This window comes from Camellia sinensis, chromosome 14 (genome assembly GCF_055761805.1).
Source record: "Camellia sinensis isolate YWXY chromosome 14, ASM5576180v1, whole genome shotgun sequence".
Classification (NCBI taxonomy): domain Eukaryota; kingdom Viridiplantae; phylum Streptophyta; class Magnoliopsida; order Ericales; family Theaceae; genus Camellia; species Camellia sinensis.
Genome location: NC_138974.1, coordinates 49,665,481 through 49,687,074, shown reverse-complemented (window position 1 = coordinate 49,687,074; position 21,594 = coordinate 49,665,481). Strand labels below are relative to the sequence as shown.

General features: G+C 38.4%; 2 protein-coding genes across 3 annotated transcripts; both read left to right on the top strand.

Moving 5' to 3' along the window:
- Window positions 1-2,486: 2,486 nt before the first annotated feature.
- LOC114263186 (chloroplast envelope quinone oxidoreductase homolog) lies at window positions 2,487-19,694 on the top strand. Of its 2 annotated transcripts, none has more exons than XM_028203692.2 (4): window positions 2,487-2,692; window positions 6,453-6,594; window positions 17,423-17,514; window positions 18,775-19,694. In XM_028203692.2, the coding sequence occupies exons 1-4, from the start codon at window positions 2,627-2,629 to the stop codon at window positions 19,462-19,464; spliced, it is 990 nt and encodes a 329-aa protein (XP_028059493.1). In that variant the 5' UTR covers window positions 2,487-2,626; the 3' UTR covers window positions 19,465-19,694. The 2 variants fall into 2 exon arrangements, with proteins under 2 accessions (XP_028059493.1, XP_082762263.1); XM_082906137.1 differs by having other exon boundaries at window positions 2,506-2,692; window positions 17,438-17,514.
- On the top strand, window positions 9,329-9,988 carry LOC145807620 (uncharacterized). Its single transcript, XM_082906138.1, has one exon. The coding sequence runs from the start codon at window positions 9,344-9,346 to the stop codon at window positions 9,971-9,973; it is 630 nt and encodes a 209-aa protein (XP_082762264.1). The 5' UTR covers window positions 9,329-9,343; the 3' UTR covers window positions 9,974-9,988.
- Window positions 19,695-21,594: the final 1,900 nt, after the last annotated feature.

The following is a 21,594-nucleotide window of genomic DNA, read 5'->3' as shown; positions in this document are numbered from 1 at the left end:
CAATCACCACCCGCCACGTGTCTGTGGGGTTGTGGGGTGGTGATTAGAGGGGGTCTCTATCATGACTCTTAAATTATTATGTCATTACTTATAATAGAAAATTTTATCATGTTAAATCTAGAATAATATTAAAGAATCACATTTATGTATATATTATAAATTATTCTTACTTAATAAATTGCTTTTATCATGTTATAAATGCATTGTTTGAAATATTTAAATTATTATGTTATTACTTATAATAGAAAATTTTATCATGTTAAATCTAGAATAATATTAAAGAATCACATTTATGTATATATTATAAATTATTCTTACTTAATAAATTGCTTTTATCATGTTATAAATGCATTGTTTGAAATATTTAAATTATTATGTTATTACTTAAAATAGAAAATTTTATCATGTTAAATCTAGAATAATATTAAAGAATCACATTTATGTATCATTTAACATTCAATTTTTTTAGTATTTCAAATCATCTACAAAAATACATTGTTTTTAATTAAAATTAAAAATGTAGTCTTAAAATTATATTTTTATAGTCTTATGTATTCAAGGTATTGCATGAAGTTGGCACGTTATCATGGTTCGAAAGAAAATGTTATAGGTTTCAAATTTTTTATTAAATGAATGATCAAAGGTCTCATATGGGTGTAAGTCCACACTTACCCTACATCCATATGAGACATTTGATCATTCATTTGGTAGAAAATTTGATATTCCTCACACTATCCTGATTCGAACGCCCAATGTCGGTGATTTTCTTGCAATTTAGGGCAGGTTTGGGATACTAACAAAATTTCAAAAAGTCAAAAAGTTACTAAAAGAAGTTAAAAAGTTATCACTATTCACCAAAAAAATAAATAAATAATTTTACATACAAATTTTTACAACTCAGTTTGAACCGTCCCATAAACTGTTGCTAAGTTGCTGAAATGATTTGGAAAAATTGCACAGGCGAGGTGCACAAACAACACAATGTTGTTCGGCCCGTAGGGCCCATCAAGGGTCCCATTTTGATAATCTAAACCGTTCAATATGTAGAACTCGTCGAGTACTATATGTTTGTAAAAAAATCACATTGATCGGATATCGCTAACTATATGATTAAATCAATTTTGTATAAAAAAATAAATGGTGTTATAGTTAACGTTTGAAAAAAAACTAATCCGATCAGATAGCTATCAATGTGATTTTTTACAAGCATATACTACTCAACGAGTTCTACACATTGAACGGTTCAAATTATCAAAAACAGGACCTGTGATGGCCTCCACGGACCGAACAACACCGTCCAATGCAATGCCTGAAAAGTAGGCAACCATATCTTGTCTCCCCCATACGGTACGGCCTACTGCTTACTGTTCTTATCTTCTCCTACATATTAATTTATACAATTTTTTAATATATATTTTTTCGTAAAAAGTCAAAAAGCTAATCCAAGCAATCATTTTTTTTCCCTCAACTTTTTAGTCTAAAAATTTTAAAAAGTGCACTTACTAAGAATACCCCAAACAACCCCTTATCGCGTTCAATGGCCCAATGACTCTTTTTTTAGTTAAAATAATTAATAAAGATAAATAAGTTAAAATAATTCATAAAATAAAATATCACATTCAAATTATAATTATTTCACTTTTTCTTTCACAATTATCAAATCAACTACAATAATAATAATAATAATAATAATAATAATAATCACCTTTTCAAACATAACTTTTTTTAGCCAAGTTAAAAAAAAATGTTAAGGACTCCAAATATTTTATCAATATTTTTATCAAATGTCCACATAGGTATGTGACTCACACCATGTAAATCACATTTCCATATCCAAGTGAGAAATTTATTAAAAATATTGATAAAATATTTAGAATCCCTAACATTACTCAAGTTAAAATAGTTATTAAGGGTAAATTATACTTACATCTCATGAGGTTTGAATGTAATACATATCATTCCCTGACGTTTGAAAAATTACACTAACCCCTTATCATTGTAAATATTTAGACAAAATGAAAACATTAAATTCATGTACTCTCTCTTTTCTTACTTTGTTTTTACTTCATCTGTTTTTTTCCCTCTCATTTCCTTTGTTTTACCTTTTTTTTTAATGTAATTTTATCTATTTTTCTATTACGAGTTGTTACCTTTTATATAAGTAGGGATTTATAAAATGAGATTATTAACTACAAAAATAAGTATGTAATTTCCAAAACGTTAAGAAGTGAAATATAATTAGAACAAATCTCAGAATCTCAGTGTAATTCATTCAAAAATTAAAAAACTAACTAAAATAATCAATTTCCTAAATCAAGTTTAAAAAAAAAAAAACATTATATATATTAGAATGAATCCTACGCTACGCGGGTGTAGATTGGCAAGCAAGTCATTAGGGCCATAACCGTCAATTTCACAAAGGAGATAAGCTCACGATGATGACACGTGTGGATGAAACAGTTGCACTAACGGTCCACAACACTACCAAAAATATCACTTTCTGTACTCAGATTGCCGCTGCTTGATTCTTAGTTTTGTTCTTTTTCTCTCTCTCTCTCTCTCTCTCTAGACTGCTATATTTTGCTCTGTCTGACGAAATCTTCAGAAATTGCATTTGTGAAAGAAAATGGCAGGGAAGCTCATGAATGCGGTTCAGTACGACTGTTATGGAGGAGGAGTTGCTGGTTTGAAGGTAACTCCGTATGTTTTATTTTATTTCTTTTCTTTTCTTTTTCGTTTTGACTTTCCTCGCCTTTCTAAATCTGAGTTTTTAGTATTGTTCATGCAATTATTCAATTCCACAACTTTCGAAGATGAGGTGGGCTATGTGCAATTCACTGTAAATCTTTTATTTGTGTTCTATAATCTAAGGGGACGAATTTCTATTACGAGGATTTAATTTTTATTTTATTTTATTTTATTGTATTTATTTATTTATTTATTTTTTGGTGGGTGGGTGGGTGGGTGGGGGGATCAGATGCCCTTGATTTGGTTTCGTTTCCGGGATTAATTTTCTGAATTAAATAATAAATAAAAGAAAAATATTTTAGATCGTCTTCCACAATTCAACCCATTATGTGACTGGTAAGTGTGAATTTTTTATTGTTTATCCACTCAATGATATGATGGAACCACCACCCTACTACGTCCTCGTGATGTATTTGTGGGCGTAAAATGTAGTTATTTAATATTGTCGTCTTGTGATGCATTTGTGGATGTAAAATGTGGATATTTAACATGGTCATAAATAAAAAACTAAAACCTAATATGATGAAAAAAATGAAAAATTCAAAAACAAGCTGTGGCCTTGTATTTTTTGGGAGCAAATTAATTTTTTAATATTTATATTTAAGTCTTGTTTGACATATATTAAAAAAGTCAAAAAGTCACTATTCTATTTAAGTCACATCATCTTATTTAAGTCATGTCACCTCTCTATGACATCGCCTCAAACCCAACCCATACCCAACGCATATTTCATAAAAAATCAAAAAGTACACTTGTTTAGAACATCTCAAACCATCCCTTATTCAGACTGAAAATTAAACCAAACAAACTTGGCTTTTGTATGGAGATATAGTTTTACGACCAATTTTGTTCTTTAATTATGATCTTATTATTTTAGTTATGACTCATGAATTCTTTAAATTATTTTTTCTTTTCTTTAGTTATGATGCAGAAAATTAAAGTTATGTCATTTTTTTTATACTAATGCTAGGTTTGGTGGGAGAATTTGAGGAGAGATTTGAAAAGGAAAATAAAAAAAGTAAGTAAAATATGAATAAAATATACATAAATTTTACCTAGTTTTACACATCTTTTTCCTATCCCTTTCCAAATCTCTTCCTAAATTCTCCAACTAAACCTAGCATAAAGGTGTGTACCATAGTATTTCCCTTATTTTCACTGAAGAAATTAATAGACTGAGGTTCTATCATCTATGAATTAGTTAGAGTAGGCATAGTTTGAAGATTTATTGTTTTTTAAATTGAGAAATGCGTGGTAGCTCGAAAGTCGAGTGTCTATTTTTTTTTTCTCTCTCTCTCTCTCTCATGTGTTTACCATTTCTTTCACCCTCTCTCTATCATTCCCTCTGTCTCTCCTTTCTCTCTTCCTGTTTCTCACTCCATCTTCGATGTGCCTTCCTTCTTCTTTCTCAAATCTGCAATTCATCACCCCCAAAACTCCTTTCTCCCTCCAAACAATTCCTACTCCAATCATCCCGATTTCTGAAATCCGATGATGCAAGGTCCAAAACTCCAGATCAGTGAAGCTTGATCTGCCATGGACGGAGAGGGAAGCTTGATCCACCATGGACGAAGAGGGCGAAGCTTGATCTTCGGACTCTTCGACTGTGGTTGTTTTGATTTATTTCGATTTTTTATTTTTATTGTGATTTTTTGGGTTATTTTGCAAACTTTTTGATTTTTTTTTTTTTATTTTGATTTTGCAAACTGTGTTGATTTTGTGTGTGTTGATTTTGATCTTCGGTTGAACCATTATTTTTTTGATCTCTTCTTCTTCTTCTTCCTTGGGTTTGAGAAGAGAGAGGAGAGAGAGAGAGAGAGAGAGAGAGGAGGGGGGGCTGTGTGGCTTTTTCAACAAACCCACAAGGAAAAAGAGAGGGAAGGAAGAACAGAAAGAAGGAAAGAGAGAGAGAGAGAGAGATGGCTGTGAGTCAACAAACCCAAAGGGAAGGAAGAAGAGAAAGAATGAAGGAGAAGGAAAAAGAATAAAAAAAAATTTGAGCCATTCGGGCTCTCCGTTTTCGAGCTACGTAGCGAGGTCGTTTTAAATTTCATCGGTACAATTTGGTTGAATGAGTCGTGCTAGGGAGCTTGAAAGCCCCCCCTCCCCCCGCGAATCCCCCGAATTCAAAAAAGGAAGAAAAAGAAGAGAAGGAAGAAGAAGAAGGACTGGACTGGAGGGGCCAACATCAACCGGGCTGGGCAGGGGGCGGAGGCGAGGCGGAGACGATCGGCCAACGAGCTGCGACGATCGGCCGCCATCGGACTGGACTGGAGTGCTGCGACGATCGGCCTCTCTTCTCTCCCTCTCCCTCTCCCTCTGTCTCAGACTTGCACCTACATGAAGAAGAAGAAGAAGAAAAAAAAAAGAATACCCAAAATGACGTTATTTTGGACATTCGGGGGATTAGGGGGGACAAAATTCGAAAAAAAAAATCATTTTCCTTGGTTGAATATATGTCGATGTTGGGATTTCCGCTAAAATTGATATTACACACACCAAACTCTTGCTTTTAGCTCCAAGCAAAATGGAGTGCAATGATTTGCCCTAAGAATTAGGTTTCCGGATCATTACAGAATGGCAGACCTGTCTATGCAAGAGAAATTTCTGATATTTATAGTTACATTGGGAATTGTTGCTAATTATCTAAGCACAGGCACAGATGTGATATTGATGTGAACACGTAACTTTTTAAAAAAATATAGGACTCGACACTTGAGAAACACATACAAATATATATAAATTTATTTATGTTTGAAAACAACATAATACTAAGTAAAATTGAATAATCACATATTTGGCAGCATAACAATCACAAACTTGCAATTATACTGAATTACAAACCCTATGAGACAGAGAATCCTATAGAAAACTTGTTCACCTGATAGTTACAAGAAAGAGATGACACACAGTATATAATTAGTGGGAATGCCTATAAATTCCACAGAATGCTGTATCCAGAGTCGAAATCTTCTTAATGATCTGCCCAATATGTTGATTTTAAATAAGTGAAGGACCTGCTTTAAAGATCAACAACATGTGGTTCTAGTAAGGCCCTCTTATATTTCCTTTTAGATAATTCTATATTGTGAATGGAGCTTGAACCTGGACAGGGACTTTGCTTCTAACCATCCAAAATTTAGGTGTGACTAAATGCTCATAAAGCCTTTTCTTTTAAAAGTTATATCTATATCACCATGTCAACAGAGTTCTAGTTACTCAAGTAATCAAGTTTATTGATTAAATATGCAAATAACTCCAAACTTCATATGTACATGTGTGCAACAAATGCTTTACCGAATGGATTTTTTATTGCCCAAAAATAGGATTTTCGTAGTTATTTATACACAGCTTCAATTGTTCAATCTACTTCACTGGATGCAACCTGATTAGTAGTAAGATTAGTTGTTGTTAGTTGAATTGCTTGAGTATGTAGACATGGATCATAATACATGTAAAAACTGAGGTGGGTTCATGTGCAATAGTTTGAATTTATTTGTAGTAAGCCTGGTCTAAATAGAAGACCATTAAACTAGCCAAAAGATTTCAAAATATAGTTAAGAGAGTTTGAGGTCAAAATCTGGTTGCGTTATCCATAATTATTTAATCTTATAAATGCTTCCTGAAGTAATAAGGATTCACTGTAAGTAATGAATTTGCCACCATTCCAATTGGTTTTAAGTTGCACTCGATGCATCTTGCAGCATGTCGAAGTTCCTGTTCCTGCTCCAAAAAAGGGCGAGGTTTTGCTAAAACTGGAAGCAACAAGCTTAAATCCAGTTGATTGGAAAATTCAGAAAGGCATCCTGCGTCCTCTTTTTCCTCGCAAATTTCCTTGCATACCTGGTAACTTCATTGATGTGTAGTCTAAATCCATACCTGAATTATTTCTTACTTTTTCTTTTATGAGCTTGCATAATACCTATCTTTTGTTTTCCTAGCTGAATTATGTCTTGCCTCAACTTTAAAGCTGGATATTTGTTATTTCATTGTATCTGAGACCTTTTATCCTTCACTCTTACAAATCGAATAATTTGTTCTTCTGTGTTATTAGAATGTCTTTCCCCCTGAAATGGACCCTCATTGTGGCATTAATTGCATGTCTGTCATGGAGAATCTGATTTCTTCATTGTATCCTCATAGCTGGAACCTGAATGTGGCGTGATGTTAGTTGAATATATATTTAAACTAAAAAGAGGCAGCAATATTTTATACAAGCGTAGCTCTTATTAATAAAAACTTTATATTATCTGAGGAGAAACATTTGTATACCATTGTGAAAAATTCAAAATCCCCGAGATATTGATTTGTGATTATGTATCAATTTTAACCAGTAAATAGCAATCTCAATCAAACAATCAAAAACAAATCGACGCAACGATTTTAATATGAAAAAACGACAATTGGAGCACCTTTAATTGTGATAAAAACCACGGGTCAAAGCCATAAAACAATCCACTAAAAAGACAAAAGGAATTACACAAGTGTACTCTCAATTACTTGGCGAATCCACGCCTAAATTGAACCGACCCCAATGTGCCTCTTCCACCACTGTCTTCACCTCGGAATTGTCTTGTTCAACGTTGAATCCATAACGCTAATATCGAATCCACAACGATGAGCCACTCCGGAATCCACCAAAGTTTCAGGCCCAAATTCCACGGAATCCACTGAAGAATAACTCTTTTTTTTTTTAATAAACAAAATAAACAAACCATTTGATATAATCCACTCAACTCATAATATAAACTCTAACAAATATCAAAGGAAACAAGCAAAGAAGCTCCAGATTAAAACCCTAATACCCAAGAAGAAAATCTAGAAGCCATTCCCTAGAAACTGAATTAATTGCAAATTTATAGCAAATAGAATTGCGATCTCCGCTCGAGCGCAGGAATGGCCACTCGAGCTGTTTGACTAAAATGCGTGTTTCAGAACAAGGATCTACGCTCGAGCGTAAGAAAGGCCACTCAAGCATAAAAATATAACTCTCAGTACTTTTGCTGACAAGTGAAACTTCTGAAAGGTCGCGATCTTCGCTCGAATGCAGGAATGGTCGCTCCAGTGGTCAAACAACTTCGACTGCAATTTTGCTTTTTGCCCCTCAACGCCGCCCGGGCGCTGCCCCCTGGAACCCCCACGAGCTGACCAGGCAGCTCGATCCCCAACATAGTCAACGGAGTGGCAAACATGATAGAATTAAGATCACAAATTCCTCTGCATAGGCACAATTCGAGTTGGATTCACATCTAAATACTCATAGCCTCACTGAAATAAAAGATCTAATAAAATTACAACTGAAAGGAATTTTGTCAAACGGGATTGCCAATTACAAAAACCTAACACATTGATTGTTAAGTATAGTGCTATCTCCGAGTTGAATTGACATAATGTTCCTAAGTAGGGAGGTGAGTTTAAATTTATCTTTGTAGTATTTTCAGTCTAACATTCAAACCAGCTCTGTTAAACTATTATAACAGATATTTCCCTCAAAATATTGATTCTTGTAAATAATATAAAGATTATAACCAATATTTATAGGAATCCTAACCCTAATCTAGAATAGGAAATACAAACCTAATTCGATATTTACGTAACATTCCATAATTACATAGCAACCTAATTCCATATTTACATAATAGTCGTAAGTTACACAAAATATTCTCACACCCCCGCTCAAACTCAAGGTGTTTGAGCATAAAATACTGAGAATTTGCTAAGAAGAAACTGAAACCGATCAGTAGTGTGAGTCTTGGTGAAGAAGTCCGCAAGTTGCAAAACCGAGGAGACGAAAGGAAGCAAGAGAGAGCCAGACTGCAGATGCTGTCGGATAAAGTGACAATCAATCTCAATGTGTTTCGTCCGTTCATGGAAAACAGTATTGTGAGCAATTTGAATAGCACTGCAGTTGTCACAATAGAGAGAGGTCAAAGAAGACTGAGGGACACCCAAATTAGAGAGAAGGCAACCAAGCCAAACAAACTTAGCAGTAGCATGAGCCATAGCACGGTACTCAGCTTCAGCAGTAAAGCGAGTAACAACAATTTGTTTCTTGCTTTTCCAAGAGATCAAAGAATCGCCAAGAAACACACAGAAACTAGAGATAGACTTGCGATCATTAACATTGTTAGAATTTACCATAACCCACTCCACCTACCACCTCCACTACCACACACACTCACCTACTTCACCTACTTTCCTACACCTACCACACACACTCACCTACTCCCAAATCCTCTCCTATATAATAGGAAGCCTTGTAATATCAACAGCACAACAATCAGATATCAATATCAATCAATAATACATAAATTTTTACATGGTATCAGAGCAAGGTTAACAACTTAGTACTTCCGCTTCACCGGCGGGCGGCAGCCTCGCCTTGGCCGCCCGCTGGACCTCTACACATACCTTCTTTATACCTTCGTTGGCATCATCCCTTCCGACCCTCTGCATCTTCTTCTTACATTCCTCTTGCTTGTCTCCCTTGGAGTCTCCGACTTCCTCTGTTTCTCAACCGCTCAGGAACTTCTTCCAGTCACTGTGATTAGTTCATCAAGCTGTGCTCAAGTGCTTTTTTTTTTACAGAGCTATCATGAGCCTTGGTGGCCCTTCCGTGGGTTCTGGTGAGAGACGTGCTAGAAGGGCATTTGAGTTTGGGAGGACCTATGTGGTCAGGCCCAAAGGCAGACACCAGGCCACTATAGTCTGGTTGCACGGCCTCGGCGATAATGGTGCCAGCTGGTCCCAACTCCTGGAGACGCTCCCTCTTCCAAATATTAAATGGATTTGCCCAACTGCTCCTTCTCAACCAATATCTTTGTTTGGTGGTTTTCCTTCTACTGCTTGGTTTGACGTACACGACCTTTCGGAAAATGCTCACGATGATTTAGAGGGTTTGGATGCAACAGCAGCACATGTTGCAAGTCTGTTATCCACAGAGCCCACTGACATTAAGCTTGCAGTTGGAGGTTTTAGTATGGGTGCAGCAACAGCCCTCTATTCTGCAACTTGCTTTGCTCTTGGGAAGTATGCGAATGGCAGCCCATACCCAGCCAATTTAAGTGCCGCTGTTGGACTAAGTGGCTGGCTTCCATGTGCAAAGAACTTGAGTAGTGGGATAGAAGGGAAAGATGAATCCCTCGTTCACTGTACCATACACCCACATTCTTGTTTTTTTTTTTTTAATCAACCCACTATCTCTCTCCCTTTGCGCAGTGATTGATTTTTTATTTTTCTCTTCTTTTTTTAAAACCAACATCATCATCTCCTAGCCTGGCAGCCGTATCATCCATCCTCCTTTTTTATTTTTATTTTTTTTAACCCACTCCTGCACCCACTCAATCTCCCTCTCTCTCCTCTTTTCTCACTTTACTTTTTCCCACTCATACTTTTTTGGTTCCATCTTTCCACCCCCGCATGTTTCCCACTATATGCTTTCTCCATTCATATTTTATTTTTTATTATTCTTATTCTTCAAAAATAAATAAATAAATAAAAATATATATATATATATATTTCCAAACACCATTGTTGTTTTTCACAAATCCGTCTCGAACCCATCTTTCATTTTGATTTCACATTTCTTCTTATTATTTCTTTCTTTATTTTTCTTTCATCTTATTTTTAATTTTTTTTTTTTTTTCAATTCCATTCATACCATATAGCTTTTCCCACCAAACTCATTTTATTCATGTTGGGGCTCACCCCGATCACCATTTTACAACAACACTAAAAAAAAAAAAAAAAAAAAAAAAATACCCACACCCACAGTGGGGTTTTCTTCTCTACTCTGCTGCGGGTCTCTTCTTCTTGCCTCCGTCTTGGACAGTCCTTGACGGTGCTGCATCTGAGTTTTCCACGCCGCCCAGCACGTTCACTCCCCCATACTCTTCCACTGCAGCATATGGCAGCCCTCCAAATCGGAACATCACGGTGGCCTTCCGCTTCAGCTCCTTGTTTTCCGCCTTTAGCACACTTATCTCTGCTCGCGCATCCTTATACATGCGTTGGAGCAGAGCCAGTTGGGCGTTTACATGCTGCACCTCATTTGTCCTACTCTGCAGCCGGTTCGACAAATTTGTGACCGCCGTCATGCTTTCCACACATGCCTTCAAAGTATACTGATTGGCCTCCACATCTGACTGCACTGCCATTCTTTGCTCCACCGACCGCATCGGAAAGTTCAACGGAGCAAACTCCGGGGCGCTTGGTTGAGTTTCCAGTGCCACCGCACCAGTTCTCTCTCTCGTTGACTCGTTGAGGTCGGGAAAGAGGGTGAGCAGCCCGCGGGAAGACGATGAAGCCATTTTCTAGGCACCAGAGTGTTACACAGTATCTCTCTCAGAATTCTCTCTCAGAAAACAGAGTGTTACAGAATCTCTCTCAGAAATCTCTCTCAGAATATCTCTCGCAGGTTTTTTGCCTCAGCCTCAGCCTCAGCCTCTGTCTTATAGCCGAGGCAGCCACGCGCATCGCGCGCCTCTTACCACCAGCCGACAAACGGGCACGCAAGCCAAGGCGCCCACGTGCCTCGCCATCATGTCCGGCACACCTTTTGATGAATTGGGAACGCCTTTTGATGGCACGCCTTTTGACAAAATTGGGCACACCTTTTGAGGGTGCCACTTTTCCAAGGGTCCGCCAAGACTCTGTAAACTGTCCCGACATTGATTCCGGTTAGTTTCTACAAGGGTCCGACAAGACTCTGTAAACTGTCCCGACATAGATTCCGGTTAGTTTCTACAAGGGTCCGACAAGACTCTGTAAACTGTCCCGACATTGATTCCGGTTAGTTTCTACAAGGGTCCAGCAAGACTCCGTAAACTGTCACAACAACTGTCACAACATTGTCTGCTACAACGGTCCGACATGACCCCATAACCTGTCTTCTACAACGGTCTGACATGACCCCATAAACTGTCTTCTACAACGTTATGACACCACCATCCAGTGTCTTCACCAATGGTCTGACACGACCATCCAATGTCTCCTATCCTTTTTTATTTTTATGTATTTTCTTGTTTTGTTCCTCTCTTCAAACTCAAGTTGGTTAGTTTCTATCCTCCTTGAGTTTGCGGGGGGCTGTTAGAATTTACCATAACCCACTCCACCTACCACCTCCACTACCACACACACTCACCTACTTCACCTACTTTCCTACACCTACCACACACACTCACCTACTCCCAAATCCTCTCCTATATAATAGGAAGCCTTGTAATATCAACAGCACAACAATCAGATATCAATATCAATCAATAATACATAAATTTTTACAAACATCACCAGCCCAATCAGCATTAGCATAGGCCACCAAGTCTAAAGAGGAAGTAGAGGACAATAATAAATCCTGAAAGATGGTACCCTGGAGATAGCGAAGAATGCGAACCAAAACAGCCCAATGAGTAGAGCAAGGAGCAAAAACGAACTGACTAACCACATGAATAGCATAAGCAAGATCAGGGCGAGTGACAGTCAAATAAATTAAACAACTCACAAGCTTGCGATAGATCGTGGGATCATGTAGAGAGACACCATCAGTAGAGTTGAGCTTCACATTAAGCTCAATAGGTGTATTAGAAACCTTAGTATCAGTAAGACAAGCACGGTGAATAACTTTATTAGGATACTTGGCTTGAGACAGAAAGTAGCCCTTTGGAGAAAAGGCAACCTCAATACCAAGAAAATACCGCAATAAACCCAGATCCTTCATTTCAAATGTGCGAAAGAGATGTTGCTTGACCTCAGAGATAGCAGAAGAGTCAGAGCCAGTGATGATCATATCATCCACATAGAGTAGGAGAGCAACAAAACCAGCCGAGGTATGTCTCAAAAACAAAGCATAGTTGAAAGCAAAAGGATGAAACCCAAGCTCAGTAATAGCATTTTGAAAGCGATCATACGAAGCACAAAGAGATTGTTTTAGACCATACAGAGCACACCGAATGCGACAAACCTATCTAGAGAAATGGTGAAGGCCAGGGGGAGGACGCATATAAACTTCCTCAGTGACATAGCCATTAAGAAAAGCATTCTTAACATCTATTTGATAAAGAGGCCAAGAACGAACAGCAGCGACATAGATCAAAGAACAGACAGTAGTCATCTTGGCAACAAGAGCGAATGTCTCCTCATAATCAATACCATACTCCTGTGAGAAATCTTTGGCAACCAGACAAGCTTTGTAGCGCTCAAGAGAACCATCAGAATGAGTCTTGACTTTGTAGATCCATTTGCAACCAACTAGATTCTTACCAGCAGGCAAAGGAACCAACTCCCAAGTACTAGTTTTCTGTAAAGCAGACAACTCATCCTCCATAGCTTGAACCCAATGAGGATCCTGACAGACATCCTTATAAGACTGAGTTTCTAAAAAAGAGTGAATAATAGACAAAAAAAGTATGATAGGAAGCAGAAAAACATGCATTAGACCAACCCAACTTGTTTGGAGGACGATGCTCACGAGGAGGATAGCAGTGTGCAACAGGATCAGAGTCGTTAGAAGCAAAAGGAACAGCAACAGGAGTAGAGACAACTGGTGATAGGGGAGTCTTGCGACGAGAATAGACCAACAACGGAGGGGAAGAAGCAGCCGAAGGAGAAGAAGGAGCCATAGGTGATATAGAGGGAGAAGTAGGAATGGCCTTAGGAGGAACATTGGCGACATACTCATCTGATGAGACCTTAGAAGGAAAAAGGTCAATGTGAACCAAATCCTCTTTGGAAACGGAAGCAGTGAAAGAGGGAAGCTGAAAGTAAGACAGACGTTCGAGAAAGGCAACATAACGGGAAACATAGAGGCGACGAGAGACGGGGTCGTAATAGCGGTAGCCTTTCTGAGTAAGACTGTAGCCCAAAAAGACGCACAAAACAGACCGGGCACTGAGTTTGGTTCGATCTTTAGGGGGAAGGAGGACAAAACAAGCAGACCCAAAGACACGCAGGAGGGAATAAGTGGAAGGTTGAGAATACAGAGCCTTATAAGGAGATTGACTGGAGAGTAGGGGAGTCAGCATGCGATTAAGGAAAAGCAGCGGTAAAAACGGCCTCACCCCAGAATGGTGCCGAAACAGAGGCAGAGAGAATGAGAGATCAAGTTGTCTCAAGGAGATGACAGTGTTCACGCTTAGCACAACCATTTTGGGCAGGGATATCAGTACAAGAGGTTTGGTGAATGGTGCCTAAGTTGGCCAAATACTCATAGAATTCAATTTTAAAGTATTCCCTACCCAAGTTAGATTAGAGTATTTTAATTGTGGCCTCAAACTATTTAGTGATCATAGACTGAAAGGTACAATATATTTGGTAGAAGTCAGATTTATGAGCCATAAGATAAACCCAGGTATAGCGGGTACAATCATCAACAAATGACACATAGTACGCAGAACCCCCTTTAGTTAGAACAGGAGAAAGGCCCCAGACATCAGTATGGACAAGAGAAAAAGGGGAAACAAAAATAGTAGTATTGTTATTAAAAGGTAAAGCTGTCATTTTAGCAAGTTTACATCCTCCACACTCATTAATTTGACTAGGAGAAACTTTACCTAACAATTCTAATTGGGATAAAGACCGCAAGCGGTCAACAGACAAATGACCTAAACGAGAATGCCATAAATAAAACTGACTCGACTGAGAATCTAACTGAAAAGATGAAACGGCAACAGGGGAGGTAAACAGAGGAAGATGTAGGCTTTCCATTACATAGAGATCTCCAACTTTACGGCCGGTCCCAATCTGCCTCTTGGACACCCGATCCTACACACAACAGACAGAAGAAGAAAATATAACATCAAAACCAGAAGTATCAAGCTGACTGATAGAAAGCAAGCTAACTGACAATTGAGGAACATAAAGAACAGAGGGAATAGTAACAGTAGACAGGATAGAGGGTAAAATAGACCCAATAGATAGGACAAACATACCAGACCCATTAGCAGTATTAATAGTAATAGGAACGGGAGGGGGGATATAGTTTTGGAGTAAGGAAAGGTAAGGAGTCATATGATGAGAGGCACCAGAATTAAAAAGCCAAACAGAGGAAGAAATACCTAAAGAGGATCCAAGCAAACCTAAATGAAGAGAGGTGAGAGTAGAGGCAAAGGAAAATGACTGAGAGGTGGACTAGAGATACTGATGCTGGACAATCTGGGCACTCGAGGAAGCCAAGTCAGGATTAAAAGCCGGAGCAGATGCAGTATAAGCAGCAGGAGGGCAAAAAGTACTCGGAGTAGGACCTCGAAATTGTTGCTGAGACGGCTGAGCAGACTGACGGCTCTTCTTGGGACAATTGTACTTCCAATGACCTTTTTTATGGCAGAAAGCACACTCGTCTGATGCTAAGGGCCCCATTTTGACCTTGGCAGAAGACTAAGGCTGAGAGGCAGATGGAGTCGCCAATAGGGGTGGCTATGCTAAGAAAACTGAAGGAGATAGAGTCTGACTGGCCGTCTTAAGATGGGTTTCCTCGAAGAGGAGGTCACAAACAATAGCATCTACAGAGGGGAGAGGAGACCAATGAAGGATGCCATCACGGATAGCCTCATACTGAGGGGAGAGAGCCGTTAAGAACTGTACTAAGCGACCTTGCTATCGAAACTCAACATAAGCGTTTAGTGCCTTAAGACTAGATGGTTCCATGAGAGCCAACTGATCCCAGAGACCTGTCATCTCAATGTAGAAGTCCTGAATAGATTGATCCCGCTGACGAGTACTCTGAATCGTTGTTTCCAACTCATATCGTTTGGCAAAGTTAGACTATTGATACGCATCCAATAAATAGTCCCACACCTCCTTAGCAGTACTATATTTGGAAAACATCATTCAAATACGGTCATCTATAGAATTATGAAACCAGGTCAGAACTTGGGTAGTATCATAATCCCAAGTGTCACAGGAAGTTAGATATCCTTCTTGTTTCGAGTCCAATAGACGAGGAACAGAACCAGAAACATAGCCCCATTTTTTCTGACCAAGAAGGAAATTCTTCATAACACTAGCCTAATAAGCATAATTGGCACCAGTGAATTTACATCTGATGGCCTGAATTTTGGTATCCGTCATTGTAATAAACTAAAGATTAATGGGTCAAAGTATACTAATAACTTAATAAGTGAGCCAAGTATACTAATAACTTAATAAATAGGCCAAACAAAAATAAGGGTTTTAATAGCATTGATAACAAATCACAGAGACAGAGATAGAGAGAACCAGAGTAACGAGAGAGAGTCGCGATGATGAACCGAGATGAGCCGAGAGAGAGCCACAGAGAGAGAGAGAGAGAGAGAACCAGAGTCAGATAATCGCGAGAAGGAGTCGCGGTGATGAACCGAGACGAAGCCAACAAGGACTGAGAGAGACACGATAAAGCAGGCGCGATGATTGATCGCGATTTACAGCCGATAGGTTGCGACTAAACAAAGAGGCTACGGCTGAACAGAGGGGTCACGGCTACTAGGGTTTCGACTCTGCAAGCTAGGGTTTCAAACCAAGCTCTGATACAATGTAAGTATTTCTGAATGAATTGTATAGTCAACTTGTAAATAATACAAAGATTACAACTAATATTTATAGGAATCCTAACTCTAATCTAGAATAGGAAATACAAACCTAATTCCATATTTACATAGCATTTCATAATTACATATTTACATAATAGTTGTAAGTTACACAAAATATTCTCACATCCACATGATTTTTTGTATCCTTGAAATGATCACCAGATTCTCCACACGGTTGTCCTCTTGGAATCACCATGATTGGGGGAAATTTCTGGATTGAAATGAATAGGGGAAAGCAATGAAATTTTTAACTGGAAGGGAATATTAAAAACTTCTAGAATTGTTACAAATTCAGTAGTTCACAAATAATCCGAAAGTTTTCCTATGAAGCACGGACACGGACTCAGACTCGGGACACAACAATTTTCAAAAAATAGGGACATGGACACGGCGGGGGATACGGCGAATTTTATTTTATTTATTTTTATATATTTTTATGTGTTATGTAGATTCATATTACATTCATCCTAAATCAAAATTAACAAACACTAACATAGTAACATTAATTCAATAAATATAACCACTACATTTAAACAAATTAATAGATCATCCATTCACAAAAAAGTCATAATAAACGATAACAAGAACTAAGACGAAAAGTAGAAAACATTCAATATCCAACAATATTCTTCATAAAAGCACTAAACAAGAGAGCCAAAAGAAAAAATAAAAAAAAAAATACCCCGCCGTGTCCAATGTCGTGTCCCCATATGGACACGTGTGTCCCCGTTGTGTCCCCTACAAAAAAAATAATTAAATTAAAGGGACACGCCACGTACATGTCTCCGTCGTGTCCCCGTGTCGGACACCGCCACGGCACTGATTTTGGAGTGTCCATTCTTCATAGAAGCTTTCTCTCCTATTTAATACCCATGTCACATGTGATTGATTCATGACTCTTTTAATTCTACATGGAATTGAAAACTCTCTTTTCCCCTGATTTAACTGTGTTTTGTTGGCCAGTACATGTCTTACATCTGAAGGAGTTTTCTTGCATTCAAGTGTAATGTATTATTTATAGCCTAGGGAATTTATAATGTAAACCTTCGAAGAATTGCAGGTTACTTTCTGGCTGATTTTTTTTCTTCTTTTTCTTTCTTTCTCGTGGTTAACAGCAACTGATATAGCAGGAGAAGTAGTGGAGGTTGGATCTGGAGTCACAAAATTTAAAGCTGGTGACAAAGTTGTAGCTGTGCTTAGTCATTTTGTAAGTGTCATTTATGCCATGTTCTGTTCACCTTTCTATTTAGTATTTGTTACGTGTCTCTTCACTGTTAGACAAAGCCGCATAGTCAAACTTGTAGTTAAAAAGCTTTGCATGATCACAACTTGTTTGTTTCACAAGGAGAATATAACATCATTAAATAAATACTTTTTAGGCTCACAAGTCCTTTTTTAGGCTCCCCTCTGGGTGAGGCGGTTTACCTTGAAGCTTTGCACTTTAACATCATGAACTTACCCAAAAACTGGGCCTAAGTGTTATTGGGCAATTGCCTTATGAGCCTGAGGTTCTTAATAGTTTTGTTTTTCTTTTTGTCACCATCTTTATGCTTTAATCATGAGGTAACTTGATTCTAAAATTTCTCCTGTTTCTTGGTTGTCTAGATTTTGCCCCTTGTTGGGCATAGATATCCTTGCCTTGTGTTTTTGCCACTGAAAACATTGTATGCGTTCCAGAAGAGAATTATATTTCAGTGCAGAAATTGAAGGACATTTTAGAAACATTTTCCATATGCATCTGTTACAATATGGATGGCAAACCTTCAAGGAGACCTAAACAGGTCCAAAATCTTTAGGCCCCTTTGATTATGCAGAGAGTGCTTGAAACTTGAAAGCATAGGTATATATATTACTTTGGTTTGCAAGAAGGGGAAAAACATTTGAGAAATTAGGACTCTAGTTTGGACAAACTAAATTCATTTTCTTTTTAACTTTCCTACCATTGAAAAAATAAAATCTTATTTCTTTTAGTTTTCTATAAAGACTTCTACCCAACTAAATACATATCGTAAAGTCATTTTTCTTTTCACTTTTCGTTCATTCACCTGTACTTTCATTCTCTAGTGTGTTTTCATTCTAGCCAAGCAAAGCCTTAGGGAAAGGATAATGTTTATCATTGAATATCACTTTGTCCCTCTCTACTTCAAAACCGTATATTACCTTAAAATTCTGTCACTTTCACCCCTCCAGAAGGAAGTCATTTTTACGGTTTTTTATAGTTGAGGGGTCTAAATTTACGGTTTTAAAGTTGAGGGTGTTGAAGTGATATGTCCATGTAATTTATACTGCTTTTTAAAGTGTTTTCCCTTGTTATTTTGACATTGTCTTCCTCTTATATATTAATCTTGGTCTCCTGAATATATTATAGAGAGAGAATACTAAGATTTGATATAAAAATATCCCTTAGGATTTAAGGGGTTAATTCGCCCCATTTTTGTTTCTGATTGTTCATGGAACTGAAGCGCAGAGTGGAGGTGGACTAGCTGAGTTTGCCGTGGCTAGCGAGACTCTGACAGTTCCAAAGCCACCTGAGGTATCAGCAGCAGAAGTCGCGAGCTTACCTGTTGCTGCTCTTACAGCTCACCAGGCCCTTACCCAACCAGCAGGGGTCAAGCTCGACGGAACTGGCCCGACAAAAAATATTCTGATCACGGCTGCTTCTGGCGGCGTTGGTCACTATGCGGTTCAACTCGCAAAGCTCGGAAACACGCATGTGACGGCCACTTGTGGGGCCCGCAACATCGGTTTCGTGAAGAGCTTGGGTGCTGATGAGGTAATCGACTACAAAACACCTGAGGGGCAAGCTCTGAAGAGCCCATCGGGCAAGAAATATGATGCTGTCATCCACTGCGCCATGGGCTTTCCTTGGTCTACTTTCGAGCCTAGTCTGAGCACAAATGGGAAGGTAATTGATTTGACTCCCAGTCCGAGTGCCATGATGACTTTTGCAATGAAGAAACTCACATTCTCTAAGAAGCAGCTTGTGCCACTGCTTTTAGTACCCAAAGCTCAGAACCTCGAGTATCTGGTGAAGTTGGTGAAGGAAGGGAAGCTTAAGACAGTGATAGACTCGAAGTATCATCTGAGTAAGGCTGAAGAGGCTTGGGCTAAGATTATGGATGGTCATGCTACAGGGAAAATCATAGTGGAGTTCTAAAATATCATAATATGTGGAATTAGTTTGGTTGTTTTTATTTTTTTAATGTAATTAAAGAAGAGGGTATGAATGTGTTGTGTACTGCATTAGTGGAGTTCTAAAATGTCATAATATGTGGAATTAGTTTGGTTGCTTTTATTTTTTTAATGTAATTAAAGAAGAGGGTATGAATGTGTTGTGTACTGCATTAAGTTAATTAAGGTATTTGATGATGTGTGTTTTCTGCAAAATTTATACATTGTGTTGCTCCATATTAATATATTTTTGGCAATAATGGTGAGAATTTAAATTTAATTTGAATTTTGATCTAATCACAAAGTGATGTGTGTATATTGAGTGTAGTAATGATTAAAAATATATGATAAAAATAGATTGTGACTTTTAACTCTAAAAAAGTCTTAACCATTTGATTTATATAATATAATAGATACAGATGTATAAATATGTCTATTTTGTCAATTGGGTTAGAAGTTAGCTTTTTAATTTTTTGGAGGACATTATTTTTTTACCTTTTTTACACATTTTTTTTAAAGAAAAAGTTAAAAGCTGAACTGTTAATCTACTTTCCAAAATAGGTATAGACTTGGCTTTCCTGCTATTCAATTCTTAGGCTGCAGATTGGAGGATCCAAATTCAAAATATTTATTTTTATAAAAATTATTATAAAATTTTTTACAATTTGACCTTTATAATAAAATAAAATTTACATTTTTAATTTTGTCAATTTAAACTTGTGAGAGCCGAATAAATAGAATAGTCGAAAGGTACATACCCCAGAAATCAGATATTATTCGGCTCCATATTGCGTGACTAGGATGCCGAATACGTTAGTAAGGCCAAATAGCCGGAGATCAGTAGCTCCGAATAAATAAAAGGGAAATGGGATAAAAGCAGGCTCAGGCCCCGAGATCCAAAAAGCAAGTATAAATACAAGGTATGTAAGAATCACTTCACTTAACTTAGTAAACAAGCTGTCTTGAGTGTCTGAACTAACTTGTCCGTCGGAGTGCTAATTCCGACACCCCCGACCAGAGTGTTTGTATCTTTTCAGGTGACTAGCTGAGGATCATTAGCGTCTCCCAAGATCTAAAGAGTATTTCCAAACCACTTTTCCACAACTGGCGCCGTCTGTGGAAATACTCAAATACATCCATGGCAGGCGTGACTGAAGATCCTCCGATAGCCATTAACGAGACCACATAGAGAGATGACCTCACTCCAGCAAACTCGCTTGGACCAAAAACCATTGCAGGAAGACTTGCCTTGGACCTCTCCCCATCTTCAAACCCAACGCAAAAGACGATACAAGCGACCATGGCACAAGCTAGGCAAACCAAACAGAGGTTGGACGACATCATCGCTGAGAACGAACGCCTTCGTCGCGATCTGGCCTCGAAAATAGCAAAATCCAAACAAACATTGCGCTAGGCTTATGAACGACCCCCGAGGGCAGATGATCGGCGATCTCGAGCCCGACAGCAAGAAACTGACTGCCACTATGCCTCAACAGATCATCTTAAGGAGTTGGCAAAGGACGAACGTCTCCAACAATGCATCCGGAGGAGTGCAACCAAAACACCTCCCCTTCCGAAGGATGCATTTCCGCTTGACACCATCCACATGATATATAGCCTGCCAGCAGCCCCGGCCGTGCATGCGATCCAATCCCATCTAGGCCCCCAGTAGCAACTCACGCCAGCAAAGCGGCTCTAAGAAACGCCAAGTATCACCTTTGACGACTCTGATTTGATCGGCTTAATACTCCCTCACATCGATCCATTGGTTGTTGAGCTATGCGTAAACTGGTTCATCGTCGAACGCATTCTTATCGACCAGGGCAGTACTTCGGAAGTTATGTATTATAAAACCTTCATCAAACTCGGATTCAACGAGTCAGACCTGACTCCGGCTCCTTATCCACTATTCGGCTTCAATGCCAATCCAGAGTACCCATTGGGAAAGATCAGCTTACCCGTTCGGGCAGGTTCCAGAATGGTGGATGTGGAATTCTTGGTCGTCAGGCTGCCATCGCCGTACAATCTCATCATGGGGCGATCATGGTTGCATACCTTGAAGGTCGTCCCAAGCACATATCATCAACTGCTACGTTTCCTAACAGAACACGACATT

Excerpts from the sequence above, each read along its gene's own strand:
- LOC114263186 (XM_028203692.2), top strand. The coding sequence starts at position 2,627 with ATGGCAGGGAAGCTCATGAATGCGGTTCAGTACGACTGTTATGGAGGA. Across the intron at positions 2,693-6,452 it reads GAGGAGTTGCTGGTTTGAAG|CATGTCGAAGTTCCTGTTCC; the intron begins GTAACTCCGTAT and ends TGCATCTTGCAG. Across the intron at positions 17,515-18,774 it reads TAGCTGTGCTTAGTCATTTT|AGTGGAGGTGGACTAGCTGA; the intron begins GTAAGTGTCATT and ends ACTGAAGCGCAG.
- LOC145807620 (XM_082906138.1), top strand. The coding sequence starts at position 9,344 with ATGAGCCTTGGTGGCCCTTCCGTGGGTTCTGGTGAGAGACGTGCTAGA.